Source organism: Spermophilus citellus (genome assembly GCF_964194105.1).
Source record: "Spermophilus citellus genome assembly, chromosome: 7".
Classification (NCBI taxonomy): Eukaryota; Metazoa; Chordata; class Mammalia; order Rodentia; family Sciuridae; genus Spermophilus; species Spermophilus citellus.
Window position 1 is genome coordinate 94,613,185 of NC_138188.1, and position 18,732 is coordinate 94,631,916.

Genomic DNA, 18,732 nt, shown 5'->3' on the forward strand with positions numbered 1-18,732 from the left:
CCCGGTTTAAGACAATAGGGGTTTTAGGGAAGTTGGAGGTTGAAGATTATTGCTGCCCGGATTAGGGTGTTCCTGCTGCTTGTTCCCGTTGAGTTCTCGTGAGATTCAGAAAGTATATTGGAAAAAAGCCTCGTGGAGTAGGGGAATTGGGCGGCGGCAGAACTGGGATTTCCCCAGAACGTGTGTGTAGAGGCCGGTGTGAGTTCGGGAATAAAGAATTGCTGTTTGAATCTACAAGGTGTGTGGTGGCTCGTGATTCTGTGCCCAGCCAAGACATTGGCAAACCAGGAATGGCTGGAGTGTAATCAGAGCTTGGAAATGAGCAGAACTAGAAAAGGCCAGGAAGGTGGGCAGAGTCAAATAAGCAAGATCTCAGAAGTTAACCTGGGGAGTGTTACTGAATTTTATTCTTATGCAATGGAAAAATCACTGATTCAACAGGATAAATATATAATATTTAAAGAAAGGTTGAGGGCTGAGGTTGTGGCTCAGCGGTAGAGCACTCGCCTAGCATGTACAAGGCCCTGGGTTCAATTCTCAGCACCACATAAAAATAAATAAATAAAAAGGTATTAAAAAAAAAAAGAAAGGTTGATGTATAGGGAACAGACCATGATGGGAAACACTGGAGGAAAATAAGAAACCAAAATTTGAAAATTTCTGTAGTCATCTTCTATGGGTCAAGCTTTGTTTGAACAACTGGTAAGTTCTATATTCAGTCACCTAAGATAAACTCTTCCTTCAAACTTAATACTTGATTTCCAATATTCATTAAGAAGTGCTTTCTCAATAATACTGTGCTTGTCCTACTACATGCAGATGCTCCTCAATTTTCAATGAGGTCAAATCCATCCCTGCTAAATCCATAATAAATTGAAACATAGAAAACATAGAAAAATAAAATTCATTTAATACTCCTAACACTATCAATACCTCAGCTACACAGTACATGTTGGACTGTGCTACTTTCCCCTTACGATCATGAGGCTGACTTAGGGCTCTGGCTACCTACCATAGACCAGCATCACAAAAGAGTACTCTAGTACAACCTAACAGTTGTACTCTGCTAATCTAAGAAAAGACCCGAATTCAAAGTACATTTCCTACTGAATGCATATCCCTGCAGTACCATGGTAAAGTCAAAAAATGGTCCTAAGACAGGAACCATCTGTATGTCTACTGAGATATGAGTTCCTTCTGAAGGTCTGAAAATTTGTTTGTGCTTTAATGATTTCTTCATGACCTATATTTTAAAACTGCTTCTTTTGTAAGGCATTCCCTTAGACCATATCACATATATTCTGTCATTTATTTTAAGAATTCAGGAAAACACACGTAGCATTCAGGCTAGTAGTGAAAAATAAGACATTTTCAGCATGGTTTTCTTACAGCCTCTTTACCTTCTCATATTTAAACACTGTGGAATCAATAATACTTTAATCAAAATGAACTGAGATAATCAAAATTATTCCAACAAAGTCAGAACAAGAACTGGGTGGGATAGTTGAGCATTTTCTAAGCTTGCTAATAAATATTCTTTGACTATTCAGACCAAGGGGAGACTTCAGATTTGGAAGAAGGTAATTGCTCTACTTTGTATTCTCAGCTTATATCAGCATTGATTATCACCCTTTCCTCCGATGTGCAGCCGACCAGGACATTTCCATAATATATCTCAACTCTCTCAGCATTTTTTAAGCATGGTAGCCAAGACTGTAGCTTGTGATACACAAAGTATTATACGAATTCAGGAATATGAATACTAAAACTATGCAAAGCTTTTATTAGAGGGAATAACTTTTCAACAACACAGCATTTGAACACACCTACTATGTGCTGGCTTTGTGGTAGCTTTAAATATCTAAGGATAAGTCATGCAATATATTGTAGATGTCTTTGTTACGATGAGAAAATTTATCTGAAACAACTAAACTTTTGAACATTCAGAGGAAAAAAAAAATCCATGCAAACTACTAAAGACAAGGAGAAGTGACCTTTTCTTCAGGGTTACAAGGAAAATTTAAAATAGCCTAAAGGCACTGGAAACTGCCTTGGGGCTCTTGCAAACAATAGCTAAAAGAATGGACTAAAACAATCTTAAAGCCCATTCAGATACTAGAGGTAAGATGCTTTGTCTTGCAATCAGTACCATTTGTCTTTCATTTTTCTGACAAAATTTATTTACTTTCACTTTTTTATCTTGATTTCGATGATTGTAATGAATTTACTCTGCCAGCTGGAATATTTAAACCTGAAAACTTTGACAATAAGTCTGGGCTTTATTTTCCCTAATAGCTCCATACCTGTTTTTCAATAGAGAGCTCAATTTATTTTTATTTATTTTATGGGTTTTCAGGCTGTTCCCTTTAACAGCCAGTTAGGTATCTAGATAATTGACTTACCAGGGCTCATGCCACATCCATCATCCAGGAAGCATAACATGAATCCACCCTGCAGTTTTTCATTATCCACTGTAAGAGAAAGCAGTTATTACTAATAAATATTGGGCTTAATTTGTTCGTCAGAAAGTCATGCTGCTCGCATAATTATTCGTCCTTTTCAATTGCAGCCACAGAATGACAGAGTTATGGCACAATGACGAAGCTCAGAATGGAGTCCTGGCTACAGCTTCATAAGAAACTGCAGGGGAAGAACAACCATGCAACAAAGGCTTTACATTAACATAAAACATCTACATGTTAAGGAATTATGTGTGCAGCAGGACATGCCCTGCTCTGGAATTGGACCAATCCCTTCAACTTCAGGTATTTCTTCCCAAGGGGAAGGAAAAAGGGAGATGGCAATGTGACCCCAGGATCCCTCTATCAAACTGATCGACCTTTATGCCCTTCCACCAAAGCACTGATTCTAAAATAAATCTAGGACATTCTTATTAAATTCATCAGGCTCCCTTCTAAGTAGTTAATTCCCACAAGAGTCTTTTGTGAGTGTTTCTTTGTGGCAGCAAATATTTGCCTCTTAAAAATGCATTTGGGTTTTTGAAAATGGCTAAGTTATCTGAAATCAGTTTTGATAATTAAAAGACACCATTAAATTACATAATATAATCTCTGGCTTTAAAAATGTTAAAGATGGAACTAAAACTAATGAGAATAATTTCAGTGCACAGTTTGTAAACTGACTCTGAAGATAATTTCAAACAGCTGGATATATGAGTTCAAGAACATTCCTTTTTTGATAACTATTATTAAGAAATAATTTTTGCCAATAAACTGCATATCTTTAAAGTACATAATTTGATAAATTTTGACAAATCAGTAACCCATCATCACAATCAAGGCAGTGAACATAGTCATCACCCCAAATGTTTCCTCCTCGCCCTCAGTACTCCCTCCGTTCTTCTGCTTTCATGGCCCCTCACTCTTGTCTCACGCCCAGGCAATCCATAATCTGCTTTGTCTCCATGGAGTACTTTCTAATACATTTAAGCAAATCTTTCTGTTGAAAGGTTAACTAGAATTCATTCACTCACGTTTAAAAATTAAATAATGTTTAAAATAGCCTATGAATAAATATCTAAAAGACATATCTAAGTGTGTTAGCCCATTTTCTGTTGCTATCGCAAAATACTTGAGGCTGGATAATTTGTGAAGAAATGAGGTTTATCTCACAATTCTGGAGATTTGAGACCTCCATGGACTTCAGCTCTGGTGATGGGTTCATGGTAAATGGTGTCACTTTGGCAAAAGGCATGTGGGAGCACATGCTAGAGTGATCACATTGAAAAACAGGAAGCCAGAGACCTAAGGGTCAGACTCAGTTTTATTTATTTATTTTATATATATATGTTGTAGATGAACATAATACCTTTATTTTATTTATTTTTATGTGGTGCTGAGGATCAAACCCAGTGCCTCACACATGCTAGGCAAGCACTCTACCACTGAGCTACAACCCAAGCCCCTCAGTCTTTTATAACAACCCACTTATGTGAGAATTCACATACTCTATGAGCCCAGCATTAATCCCTCCCAAGGGCAGTGGTTCAAAGGACCTAACTATCTCCCAGTAGACCCCACCTCTCTGATTTGACCACTTTCTCTATCCCCAGTACTCTGCTTTGGTTTAGGAAGACATCATTTTTTTTTCTGGATTATGAAAACTGTTCCCTAACTTCTATCCCTAAATCAAAGGGTGCAGCCTGTTTGCAGTCATCTGTGCATTTTGCCACTCTCCTGCCAACACCTTCTACGGCTTCCTGTTGCTCTCAGGATAAAACACAAACCACTTAGCAAATGCATGCCCCTTATGATCTGGCCCTCTCACCTCTCCAGGCCAATCTCCTGTCATTCCTGACCAGCCAATGCTGCCACCCTCCTCTTGCACACAAACACTTCCCTTGAACTAATCCTGAACATCGCAGGTTTTCACAGTTCTCCTAAGAGTCAAGGCGTCACAGGCACTGCCCCCATCTTTCCCATGCCTTCTTCACAGGTGGATGCCTACTGTCCCTGGGGACTGGTTCATAGAAGACTTCTCCTAGGAAGATTTCTTTTGTGTGCGCGTGTGTGTGTGTGGTGCTAGGGATAGAACCCAGGGCTTTGCACATGCCAGGCAAGCACTCTGCCAACTGAGTTATATCCCCAGCCCCTAGAAAGGTTTCTTAACCTTGCAATGTCATTGTGTGCCCAGAATGAATGTTCTCTTCCTAACTTGTGTTTTCCCACTTTCATAGAAAGTTAAAATACCTACTCAGGTGTTTACTTCTCTTCCAGATCAATGGTTCCTTTCGTTTCGAGGATCACAGTTACCCCAGAGATAGACAAAATCTATGCATCCTCCACCCATGTAGCTATATAATACATTTTCCATGGACCCCCGTACAGGGATGTCAACTCCTTAAAAGTGAGCACTGTGTATACTCAGTACTTAGCTCAGTGCCTGGCACTTGGTGAGCACTGAAAAAAATCTATTCGATGCATATCCATCTTTACTAGAATTGATGTACAGAGGCATTTAAACACCACAGTGAAACATATTTAGTTTGAATTTTATAGACCTCAAATTACTTGAAGGAAACCAACTGGGGAGTAATTCAAGGCCTCGGTAAATCATTTGAAAATTAGTCCAATCTTAGATTAACTATGCGTGCCCAGAACAATTCTATTTATGAGTATTAAGCACTGGCCCTCGCTTTTAAAAAATCAATTTTACTAGGTTGAAAGCGATATGAATGATGGTTTGCTGCAATAAAAAATGTTACAATATGAATAGGTAATTTAAAACTGAAAATGATAAATTCAGTTTTTCACAAAATCCGTATAACCTAAAGAAAGAACGAGTACCACTTCCATTTTTAATCAGCCTAGATCCTATTTTGTTTGCATATGATAATACCGAGCACTCAGGAAAGTGCAGTGAAATCAGCACTCCTATCCCCTCCTGGAGTCCTGTCACACACCCAGAGTGTAGCATGTGCATTCTAATGAAATTTGTAGTACTTTGTGATTCTGGATGTCTTCCTGGCCCTTGCCAATACTGCACATGCTCTGAATGAAGTGTCGCTTACATTCGTCTCTATTCTCAAATTTCCAGGACCCTTGCCCTAATTCAAATTTTCATGAAATCTTGCTTAATTTTCATAGCCACACTCCCTGTGATCCCTGCTTTCATATTCCCTCAGAATACTTTCTATGCTATTACTGGAGTATCTTTCTTCAAAAAGAGAAAAAGAGGACATGTCTACTTAGGGTAATGACACTGTGCAGAATATTCAAGACACTCATCCAATTGTCTCTAACCCTTAGCTCTAGCCAAGGAGCCTAGTCACTCTTTCCTGAATGCTTTTTCTCCACTTATCTCCATGCCTCACTCCCACATCATGCAGGTCTTCAATGGTATTTCACCTATTAAGGGAACCGCCCCCTGTGTAAAACTGTCTAATCTTCCCATCACTCTCTATTGTCCAAATCTGCTCTTGTCATTTCCCTTTTAATACTTCTTATTGCTGGAATATGATTTATTTGTTCATTTCTTTATTGTCCATCTCTCCCCCAATAGAATGCCTGTTCCATGAGAGCACAGGACATTTTGTTTAATACTCTATCCCCAGCACCTACAATACCAGACACTCAATAAATTGTCATTGAATAAATGAATAAATCTCTCAACTACTCTACCTCCATTCTTTTTCTCAAAATAATTCTTCAGACAAGAATATTTTTTCTAGATTATTTGAGAAAAATCACCTCCATATTTCAAGCTCTAGATCCATAATATGAACTTAATGTCTTCTTTCTGTTTCCACCATACTCTGATTCTTTCCCAGACAGGAGATATTTATATTACGCTATACACAAAAGTTCCCTAACTTATGATGGTTTCTAACTTAAAACCTTTTTGACTCTATGATACAAACAAAGTAGAAATTATACTTTAAACTTTAAATTTTTAACTTTTCCTGGGCTAGCAATGATCCTGGAATATTATCTCCCAATACTGAGTAGCAGCAGAAAGCCACAGTCTCCAGTCAGCCACACAATTTCAGAATTAAAACAAATCAATACTCTACAGAATCCTGTGTGGCTAAGCTTTGGTGTTCAGTAGCTTGGATGTATTAAATGCATTTTTAACTCATGGTATTTTCAACTTACAGTGGGTTTCCACTGGAAGTCAAGGAGCATCTGTAACTGAATATGAAAGGAAAGGCTAGTTTTCCCCCATGAAGGAGCCCCACTCTTTCTTTGACTCATTTTCCCCGTCAATATAGACTCCCTCCTTTTATTGGTCCCTGAGGGAAGAACCCCTGGTGAGGCTCAATTCAAACCCCTTTTCCTCTTGGGAGAGAGCTGCCTACAGACAGCCTGAAGTCTGCTCCCTTCATCCCAGAGTGGACCAGTCTGGGATGGAAGCTGATTCCACAGCTGTGAGCAGCCCCATCCTGGAACCTTCACTCTGTCATGAAAGCCAGACACCCCAACCTAACATGTATCAGCGATGGAGGATGATTCTTGCATTTATTTCTCAAACTTTTCAGGACTTGGAGAGTAGAAGAAGGAAAAGAGTGTCATTTATTGTTTCCTCAGATACCTCAAGGCATTGAATACCTCAAGGCATTCACATCTATCTCCTTCATGAACTATGGCACTCATCTGGCTCAGAATCCTAAATGCACAGAAAAGCAAACAGAACTGAGTTGCTTTTTCAGTGCCGATATGGATTAACACCATGGACAATATCCTCTCACTTGTGATCAATTACCAATATAACTGAGCAGCTGACAGAATCAGGGTAGAGAAGCAGTGTTAGCATTAGGGGCAATTTTCTGGGTGGCACTGAGTACATACAGTGCAGGATCGCAGAACCTACTGTCACTGGCATCATATTAAATGAGATTAACTAATAAGTGCAATAAAAACTTAGAACTACAAAATGAAGTCAATGAAGAAAACATTTGGTTTGAATTTTGCAGCACTAAAATATTCATACTGCACATTCACTTGTGCATTTTAAAACTATGATAAGTTGAAAATAATGTTTGCTTAATTATGAATAACCATTAAGTTAATCTGCTTTTTAAAAGAAAACTGTTTCTCACAGCAAACAAAGCTACAGCTCCAAACCACTCTGGTTCTTTCACAAAACTCTGGAAGGCCTAATTTTGTAAATGGGTCTTCTAATAAAAGAACAATTTGACTCTTAGGGTGTACTTTTCCAGACCTGGCTCCCCATAGGGTTCCTGCGTTCACAAAGCACTTAGATTACATTAAAATCTATAGAATGTGACTCAATTCCATGAAATAAAATACATGCAAAATAGCTACAAGCTTTTCCCTTAGAAAAAGAAGGAAAAAGAAGAAAGGAAGTCTACTCACCTGAAAACACATCAAGTCTTGCAGCCCCTGAATCTCTGAAAACAATATAAAAATATCACAGCTTCAATTGAAATTATGTTTAAAAAATTACATTAATCTAACTTGCTTATGTGAGGTATAACCTACTGTCAGATATCAAACAATACAAAAAGCCACTTAAATTGCTTCAAAATCAATTACTATAATGTTTCACTGTGCATTTATATACTAACAACTATCATCACTGATGATTTGAGAATATTACAAAAGCTAAAACTCAGAAATTTTAAAAAAGAGATGGAATCTAGTGGTAGTTACACAAAAAGCTCATTAGAATGAACATGAATTTTGTATTTTTAAAAATACTGGCCAGAGAATGATCCAGAAGTCATAGAATGGTTTTCATGATATGTTTCATAGGTATGAGATAAAGGAGGTATAGCTAATGAGGAAGAAAGTATGGAAGGGAAGGATGGTAGATCCCTTTAGAAAGGGAAGCTTGGTAAGATAATGAGTGCAACTCTGATGGGGAAACCTGAGTCTTTCCCCAAATTTCCTTTAGTCCCAAGCTAAAACTATCCCAAACAAATTTGAGTAGTAACACTGTATTTGCCCTATGACCCTAGAAGTTAGTTCTTTATAAATCGTTCCTCTAGTCAGTTGATGCTTCTAAGTCCTCCTTACACAGAAGTTCTAGAGCTACCACTGCCATTTCTAGAGCATTTCACATCTCAACTAAACACTAAATGAAGTCTTTTTGAAAATTCTCTTCTAATCCTTACCACAATCCCATGACATGCATGTATCAATATCTCTATTATGAAATTATGCTTTGTACAAAATACCACATTGTATAGTATGTGCTCAGTAAATGCCAATATACGGAAAAGAAAGTTTATAAAGAAATAGTTTCTTTTTACAGTTGAGGTATAACATAAGGACTCACCTTTTTATCATATTAAGACACTTTATAATGTCCTTTGTGTTTCAGCCCTAGATACTTGCTTTTTGAATAGCTAAGGTATTAGGAGGAGGACCCTAATCATCCATTTCTATACCATCACATTTTTTCTCCTCTCTGCAATATTTTTAATATCTTTCAGTTATAATTTTCACAACTACAGGGTATCACCAAAATTTTGAATACAATAATATTTGAAAATTCTTAAAATAACACATAAGACCTACTGAGCATCTTGAATAAGTCTGCAAAATAGTTTCATTTGCTGTCAAATACTATCATCTAAGCAGTGGCAGAGAACTGAGGTATCCACAGAAGACAGAAAAACTGAGAGGTTCAAGCTGTTGGGGTAACACTGGTCCTGCGACATACCTGAAGGCATAGGCTGGTCCCACCAAAGCCCCAGCTCCTCCTCTAGCCCTGATCCCAGAGGAGTGTACTCTCAAGGATGCTTCTCCTTCTCATCTTTCAGGAAATATAGGGGACCCGATTTTGTATGTGGTGCCTGTTGTGTCTTAAACCTTACAATTACCTTTTCTCTTCCTTTTGTTTCTGAACACTGTGTAAACTTTCACTATGAGACAAACAAACATGAGACAAGCTAAACCTGGTCAAGGGGCTGCCAGTTTACAAATGCTGCTCCAAGAATTGCTTTATTGATCACATTTCTCTCCTTCCTTCAAGTCCAAAGTTAATCTTTCTTCCCCAGTCACCCAATCACCCCAACCATGTAAAGTGTTCCCATTGTTCTACTACGTGTTGATTTCCTGTGCCTTGTAGAATGAATGAATGAATGAACGAAACAACTTCAGAGGAGAAAAGATAGATGGAGCTGGGGACAAATGTGCTCTTTGAGAACAAGTTGCTGAAAAGGAGCACTCGGGGAAAGGTAGGAAAGCCTTGCTTCAGAAACAACAGCAGCCACTCTTATCTCCCACAAAGAAACTAACCATGAGTGTTCATCTGCCCAGGCCCTTTCCCTGTGAGCTCCTTCTAATTTGCTTGGGTTCATGGCTCCCTGACCAATCAACTTTATGCTTTTTCTCCTTTTTCCTTCCCTTTTTGTGATTGCATTATCCCTACAGAGTATTTCATAAAAGGAGGAACTAGTAATTTTTTACCTAGCAATGGGCACAGTGCTGGGTAGAAATTCATGGATGGCTGGTTAACTGACCACACCCTGTCAGAAAGGTCATTTCCCTTTGAAAGCCAAAAATGGAGGACAAACACAAAAAGCTAACATATACTATAAACCAACCAGTGGCAGAAATTTAAAGTGCCCCTACTGGGATCTCTGATCTAACAACGGCACACTATTTTCTAGATAGACTTTGCTTTCTGCAGAGAAGGGACAAAAAAAAAAAATCTGTGCAACAGTGAAGTACAAGTATAAAAACCATCAAAGGCCGTTTTCAGTTTAGCTAGATAACTGAGTCCCTCCCAATTCTCCACACATCTATTATTGAGTGGAACTAAAATTATTAAAGAGGTTCTTTAAACCTCCGTTCCTTTGTCAGAGACAGTGAAATAGGGTACTGGGGTTCTGTAGCCAAATGGTACAAATCTGAACTCTATCTCTGCCAAAGAGTAATTATAGAACTTTGAATAAATCATCTAACTTCTCTATGCACAGATTTCCACATATGTAAAACTAGGGTAATGATTCCCCCCTCAGGGTGATGTCATAGGACGAATGAGGGAACACTGCGCATGTCACTCACATAGGTGGAGGAGAACAGTTAGCCGTTTTCTGACTAACCACACAATTCACCTCAAGGCAGACTTCAATAAAGGCTAAACCCAAATGTCATTTCTCAAGACAAAGTGTACACTGATCTGTAACTGAAGAAACATCCAAATGTCTACTATTACATGGCTATCAACACTAATGCAGAAGTCCAGTTTGCCTTCATTTCAAGTTTAATCATAAAGGCAAATTAAACAAAGGTGACTAATTCCTTCTTTCATCTGTTCTTTTTCCCATAGTATTTTGATTATGCTGGAAATTGTTATGGTTGTTCATGTGAAGTGTCCCCCAAAAGTTCACGTGTGAGACAATGCAAGAAGTTTCAGAGGAGAAATGATTGGGTTGTGAGAGTCTTAATCCAATCAATGAATTAATCCCTTGATAGGGATTAACTGAGTCGTAACTGAAGGCAGGTGGGGTGTGGTTGGAGGAAGTGGTTCATTGGAGGCATGGCTATGGGGTATACATTTTGTATTTGGAGAGTGGAGTCTCTGTGCTTTCTGATCATCATGTGAGCTGGTTCCCTCTGACACAGTCTTCTGCCATGATATCCTTCCTCACCTTGATGTATGAGTAGTGGAGCCTGCTGCTGTGGATTGACCTCTGAGATTTTGAGCCTCTAAATAAACCTTTACTCCTCTACTATTGTTCTGGTGGGGTTCCTCAGTCACAGCAGAAAAAAAAAAAAAAAAAGCTGACTAAAACAGAAATCGAGCAAAACATTCTAAATGGGGGAAAATGACAGTATATCTTTATTTTCAAAGATAACTAGACTAGATTTATGTCATGGAATTCCAACAACAGCCTTTGTTCATAGGTAAACCTACCTGGCATTGTCCAGCAATTCAGCCAGAGCTCCAAAAAGGAAACTGTGGGTTGTGCTGAGGAGAAGAGAGAAAGGGAAAACAGGAAGTTAAATCAGGGCAAACTTAAGACTCTCAACACACAAATGTTCCCCAGTTCTAGACAACCAATGTTGAATTTTTTCCAGAAATAGTGTGCTTAGCGTGGCCAAGATTCTGAAGGACATACTATATTATAAAGCCAAGGTAAGATCTCATTTGCAAAGTATGTTGTTTACTTCTAATATAATGAAGACTATTGAGGATCTTACCGTTGCAGGAACAAACTTTCATGTTTTAAACTTTCTTTACAAGTACATACTCAAGTACTATTTCTAAAGAAGTTTTATTAAAATTGTATTACTTAATACCAAATAAATAATGAGCAATATTGATCAAGACCTTAATCTACTAAAAAGCCACAGGGTTCCATTGGTTGGCTAAGAAATTGGCAGGAGGCTGCTGTTCACCCTACCAATCTCCATATCTCTGTAGAAGCTTTCCAGCTATGAAAAGCCTACTCTTTAAATGACCTTATGGATTACCTGTAGTCCCTTGCTCCTGTACCCCTCAGTACCAGTTGCTTGGTGAAAGAACATGGTGAACAGCCTGCACTACTCATGACACTTGGAAGGCTAAAGGGATATCTGTGGGTGAATAGGTTGCTTTCAGCGGTTCCAAGTTTGCTTTTCCTTTTCTGATGTGGCTATTTCAATTAGCAACCTTATCATGGCATCAAGGGAAAATTCAAAATTCAATATTTGCACTTTCCTTTTTATGTTTAGTAAGCAGGTTGCAAAAGCAAGAAACCCATTTACCATTTGTATAAGAGAAAGCATCAACTGCAATGTCTAAATCTCCAGACACCTCAGGACATGAGACAACACCTTAAATTAAAATTTATTTTAAAAATTACATTTCTCTCTCTCTCTCTCTCTCTCTCTCTCTCTCTCTCTGTGTGTGTGTGTGTGTGTGTGTGTGTGTGTACATGCATGTGTCTTCATTTGGGGGGATTTTAAACTTTAAACATAGATACTAATGAAAGGTCTCTTGAGTATGGTCAGCTTTAAAGTTTATTTTAAAAAATCTAGAAATTACTAAATAATGCTTTTGTTTAAAAAAAATGTTCTTCTCTCTCTCTCTCTCTCTCTCTCTCTCTCTCTCTCACACACACACACACACACACACACACACACACAAAGCTGGTATAAAAATCTTATATACTCTATAAAAGAGAATATAAGTGACATGTTTTATAAAATCAGCACTTTAAGCCACAGCCCTTATAGTGAATTTAAAATTTGTATACTGAATGATTCAGTACACAACAATTCGATATATACATATCCTTTGTGAAAGTCATTGTAATAACTATGACCAAAAATGCCATATGAGTTTTTGTATTAGTTCATTCAAGAGTTTTTGTAACTACCCACCTTGTAACCATTTGTACAGGTAGGGTCTTTGCTACCTTGGAGATCAAGGTGGTGGGGTATGTGAAAAACACAAGTAAATGCACAATGATGACCTCACAGGTGGTGGTTAAATACTTTCTTCACAGCAATAATGGGACAGAGTAATTGCTGGGGGAGGGCAGGTTGCCCAGGGAAACCTCTCTTGATAGAAGACATTTAAACTGATCTTTGAAGGATGAGAACCTGGTCTCTTGCAGGGACAGAGTGAAAACCTTCCAGCAAGAACAGGAGATGCAAAGATGCAAGGCCCTGGTAGCACGTGCAAGGCCCTAGGTTCAATCCTCAGCACCACATAAAAATAAATAAATAAAATAAAGGTATTGCGTCCAACTACAAGTAAAAAATAAATTAAAAAAAAAAAAGAAAGAAAAAGGTTGTGTGGAGGGTGGTCTAGAAGACATGGTGGTGGATTCCCCTAAGGTCAATGGCAGTGGAGTCAAAGAGAAATGGATGAATGTAAGACACATTTAGAGAAAGCATACCCTTGGTAGGCGGAATGCCCAGTGAAACAAAGCAGATATTTTAAAAATACTTCTCTTTTATACACGGAAGTCTCAAACCAACATTTATCTGAACAGCTGAGAAGATGTCAATTTGTACCTGATTTTTTGTTGCTTCATGCAGCTGTCTTTTTTAAAAGGTATTATTTTTAATATTAATATTCACCAATTGAAAAGGGGCTGGAGAAGCCCATGGTCTATACCTGCAATTCCAGCAACTCGGGAGACTGAGGCAGAAGGATCACAAGTTGAAGGCCAGCCTAGGCAGTTTAGCAAGACCATGTCTCAAAGTTCAAAATATATATATATATAAAGGGCTGGAACATAGCTCAGTGGCAGGACTATGTCCCCTGTGTTCAATACCCAGTATCTCAAAAAAAAAAAAAAAAAAAAGAAGAAAAAAAAAGAGGAGGAGAGAGGCTGGAGAAGTGGGTATCACAGAGTGGTTCAGGGGCGAGGGAAGCTGGAAAGTAATAGCTGCAGAAATGATACAAAATGGAGACTGAGTAACTTTCCCAAAATAAAGTTCACAGTCATTCCAGTACTGGACTTATGGTTTTTCTTAAAATCACTCAGAACTGCTATTTCTTCATTTTTCTTCTACTCCAGCCACCTTTTAAGTATTTATTCCACCATCACCAGCTAGAAGTCATTCTCCAAAGAGATATAAAAACCAAATATTACTGGATACTGCTTGTTTTACTCTATTATCTTAAAATTACACAGTTTGTCCCACATAACAAGGCTGACATTCCCTGGCCTTCTTTATTCCTCCATTTCTGTGGTTTCTACTTTGATACATCCATTCTATCAGCTGCTACTTATAGTAAACACAAATTACTAAAAGATTCCCAAACACTGACATACCACTGTGAATTACACAGCACTCATCACTATACTTTGCAGTACTAGAACCGACAAATGACATGGAATATTCCGTCACCTGCCTCTACAATCTGAGCACAGCAGTTCCCCCTTATCCAGGGTTTCACTTTCTGTGGTTTTAGTTGTTACTGGTCAATCTCCATCCAAAAATATTCCATGGAAAGTTCCAGAAATAAACAATTCATAATTTAAATTGTGTACCATTCTGAACAGCATGATGAAACACTGAGTCGTCTCCCCTTTATTACAGTATGTTGCTGAAATTGTTCTATTTTATCATTAGTGATTGTTCATCTCTTTTTGTACCTAATTTATAAATTTATCACGGTTCAGTATGACTCCCAATTTCAGGCATCCACTAGGGGGCCTTGGGACAGCACTCCCATGAACAATGTATTCCAAATAAAGCCTGGTGAGAAGCCCAAAAAGGCATCTGGGCCTGGAAAGAGCAGAAAAAGTGCCAGAATAACAAATGAAAAGTGAGATTCCTATCTTCAGAGAGGTTTCTGGAAACCTCAGGAGACCAAAGAGGTTGAAATCAATGAATGCAAATTACTGTGTTTGAAAGGTAACTTGGATCTTTACATCGTGGTGGGGGTCAGACTGCAGCAGGTAGAATTGGTAGAATTAAGCGTCCTGCTGACCAATAGTTAAACAGTTTCGTTCAAAGATTAAGTGTGAAGCCTTTCTACCACTTGGTGTTAATTGAAGAATATCAACATCTTTATCCCTTGCTCAGTGATTTAGAAACACATATACAACATAAATAAAGAAATCCATAAATCAACCACACCAAGTTCTTTTGGTTTTTCAATCAGGTATTTGATTCCGACAGGGACAAAACTTTTCTCCATTGCGTGGAGACCCTACCTCTCCCCGACCCCAGCTAGGCACTCACGAGTTGGCATGGATGAAATCCAGATGGAGTTGGGCCCGACGCAACGTAGCATACTTGTGGCTCATGTCCTCGAACTTGACCCGCACAGCCCGAGGGGACAGCGAAGCCTGACCGCAGCTGTTCGCCCGGTCCTTGCCCACGCCCACGCCCACGCGCGGATCAGCGGGTGGGCAAACACCAGCGCCCCCTGTGGCCGCGGCGCAAAGCTCACCCTGCGCAGTGGATTCAGGTATCTGGCCAGGTTCTTAGTTTCTTGGTCTTGAGTCCTTTGTTTGGAAAATAAGGCATCAGAGTTAGGTCCCTTCTCAGGAATTGAGATTTCCTAGACAGTTGTTCTTCTTGCTGTCCCTTTCAGTCATTCTCTGGTTGGAAATTGTGGGATTAAAATTTGATCAGAAATCACACACACACACACACACACACACACACACACGAACGTAGAGAATCTGCTTTGTGTTGCAGAAAACTAAAATTTTGTGAGTTCCTGTTGGATAAATAGGCAGTTTCTCTTTGCTTGTGCAGTCGGCTTACCCTACTGTGCCTTTTGAGTTTAATCATGCTTCTGCCATTTGGAAGAAAGAAAAGGAAAAAAAGAGATAAACCCGAAAGAAAAGCTGAAGACAATGAGAACAGAATTTGAACTTAGCTGCAATGTGGAGGCTTGTCTGTCCCTCTATGAGAACAGCTGTTCCTATCTGCATGTGTCACTAAATCTTCACCTGTTGGTTGACATTCAACTATTTGATGCGTTGACTTGGCTCAAGGACTAGACATTCAGTAATGTTCCAAAAGACATAACTGGACAGGAGCAAGGTGGAGAGAGGCCTCTTTCCACCTTGTAGCTATCCACATTTTTTTAACTCTACTCTGAGTCACCAAAATCCAAGCTGAAATACAATTTGTCAAAGATGCTAAATGGAAAGTTCCTATTTGGGATGGAAAAATAGTTGACCTAGCCAACCTCTAAAAAGAGGTCAAACTCTGATTCAATGTCTATAACTATTTGATTGGGAAATTAAGATAGCTTAATAATACTCAGCAAAAATTTTACATGATAGTCTTTTTTTTTTAAAGAGAGAGAGAGAGAGAGAACTTTTAATTTTTTTTTTTTTTAAGTTTTCAGCAGACACAACATCTTTGCTTCTATGTGGTGCTGAGGATCGAACCCGAGCCGCACACATGCCAGGCGAGCACGCTAAGGCTTGAGCCACATCCCCAGACCCACAGGATAGTCTTAAAGTCAGAAAGAAGCATCTATTTTACAGGGAACTTGAACTAGATGTGTTTGTGATTTCGGGCATCATACAGGCAAGAAAGCTCTCAGAAAAGAAAAAAAAATGTTAAATTTGGAGGAGTCATTCTACTTCAAAAGAGAGAAATTTATCAGCTACTACATTTATAGGAATCAGGAGAGGAAGAGAGAATTTGAATGGCAACCCAAAGGAACATGATGTTCTACTTTAATTTGAAGACTGGAAGTAAACATAAACATTTCAAGTAATTTTCCTGATTGCATTTTTGTTTTTAACAGTGGCTGCTATGGTGGTGTTTTGATAGCAAAATTCTCTTTACTAAGCAACTTAAGCTATCTTTCCAATTTTTTTTTCCATGGAACTTCACAAATATGATATTTTATTTTCATTTTATGGGCAAGAAAAGCTTGACAAGCCTCTTCTGGATTTATTTTATAACCCCAGTTTCCAGCTGCTATCACAAAGCAATTTGCTTCTGGGAGGGCACCAGAGCCACCAGCCTGTAATTAGTAGAGGTTGTAATATCTAATTTCTACCAAAGGGAAGGATGTGATTATAACAGAAGCACTCCTTCTAATAATCTGAACAGAGACTTCCTACCGCATGTGGCCAGCCCCAAAGCACTAGGCAGTACGGGTTGGCCTGGTTGACAGACACTTAGGAGAATCCAGTAGATTATGCTAAAAAAGAGGCCAGAGAGTCACTGCACAAATCCACCAAAAACCTTTTCCCCTTCCCTATTTCAGCTCTGTTCAGCCACTCTCCCATCAAAAAACACAAACTCACTCCTCTTCAAGATGTACTTTTGGGATTTCTTGTTTGACTCACCTCCCTCAAGATTCATTTCAACATTATTTCATGACAAAAATACTACATTAATGACAGGGAGGGAAAATTAAAATGAGAATGCCCTTTGATCATCATATGGTTGATCCTGATTCTAAGGAGAGTCAATTTGGGATAAGAGACTCTTCAGTTCGTCCTAACTAAACATTTCAGATTTGCAACACACACACATTCTAGTCATAAATAATGGCTTAAACTTTTCTTTTTTTTTTTTTACATAAACAGGATTTACTTTATTTTAAATTTTCATTTATTGTGTACAACTTTTTTTTATTGGTTGTTCACAACATTACAAAGCTCTTGACATATCATATTTCATACATTAGATTGAAGTGGGTTATGAACCCCCAATTTTACCCCAAATGCAGATTGCAGAATCACGTAACTTACACTTACACAATTTTACATAATGCCCTATTAGTAATTGTTGTATTCTGCTACCTTTCCTATCCCCTACTATCCCCCCTCCCCTCCCCTCCCATCTTCTCTCTCTACCCCATCTACTGTAATTCATTTCTCTCCTTATTTATTTTCCCATTCCCCTCACAACCTCTTATATGTAATTTTGTACAGCAATGAGGGTCTCCCTTCATTTCCATGCAATTTCCCTTTTCTCTCCCTTTCCCTCCCATCTCATGTCTCTGTTTAATGTTAATCTTTTCTTCCTGCTCTTCCTCCCTGCTCTGTTCATAGTTGCTCTCATTATATCAAAGAAGACATTTGGTATTTGTTTTTTAGGGATTGGCTAGCTTCACTAAGCATAATCTGCTCTAGTGCCATCCATTTCCCTGAAAATTCTATGATTTTATCATTTTTTATTGCTGCATAGTACTCCATTGTGTATAGATGCCACATTTTTTTCTCCATTCATCTATTGAAGGGCATCTGGGTTGGTTCCACAGTCTAGCTATTGTGAATTGTGCTGCTAGGAACATCGATGTGGCAGTATCCCTGTAGTATGCTCTTTTAAGGTCTTCAGGGAATAGTCCGAGAAGGGCAATAGCTGGGTCAAATGGTGGTTCCATTCCCATCTTTCCCAGGAATCTCCAAACTGCTTTCAAATTGGCCGCACCAATTTGCAGTCCCACCAGCAATGTACAAGTGTACCCTTTTCTCCACATCCTCGCCAGCACTTGTTGTTGTTTGACTTCATAGTGGCTGCCAATCTTACTGGAGTGAGATGGTATCTTAGGGTGGTTTTGATTTCCATTTCTCTGACTGCTAGAGATGGAGAGCATTTTTTCATGTACTTGTTGATTGATTGTATATCCTCCTCTGAGAAGTGTCTGTTCAGGTCCTTGGCCCATTTGTTGATTGGGTTATTTGTTATCTTATTGTCTAATTTTTTGAGTTCTTTGTATACTCTGGATATTAGGGCTCTATCTGAAGTGTGAGGAGTAAAAATTTGTTCCCAGGATGTAGGCTCCCTATTTACCTCTCTTATTGTTTCTCTTGCTGAGAAAAAACTTTTTAGTTTAAGTAAGTCCCATTTGTTGATTCTTGTTATTAAC

General features: G+C 38.6%; 1 protein-coding gene across 1 annotated transcript in view; it reads right to left on the reverse strand.

The window, feature by feature from the left end:
• Window positions 1-15,187, reverse strand: part of MORC1 (MORC family CW-type zinc finger 1) — a gene marked incomplete at both ends in the record, with an annotated part of 157,963 nt that extends 142,776 nt beyond the window's left edge. Inside the window, 4 exons of the mRNA XM_081301955.1 lie at window positions 2,403-2,471; window positions 7,836-7,870; window positions 11,350-11,403; window positions 15,123-15,187. Coding sequence (XP_081158081.1) covers window positions 2,403-2,471; window positions 7,836-7,870; window positions 11,350-11,403; window positions 15,123-15,187 — 223 coding nt within the window. The remainder of the gene's footprint in view (window positions 1-2,402; window positions 2,472-7,835; window positions 7,871-11,349; window positions 11,404-15,122) is intronic.
• Window positions 15,188-18,732: the final 3,545 nt, after the last annotated feature.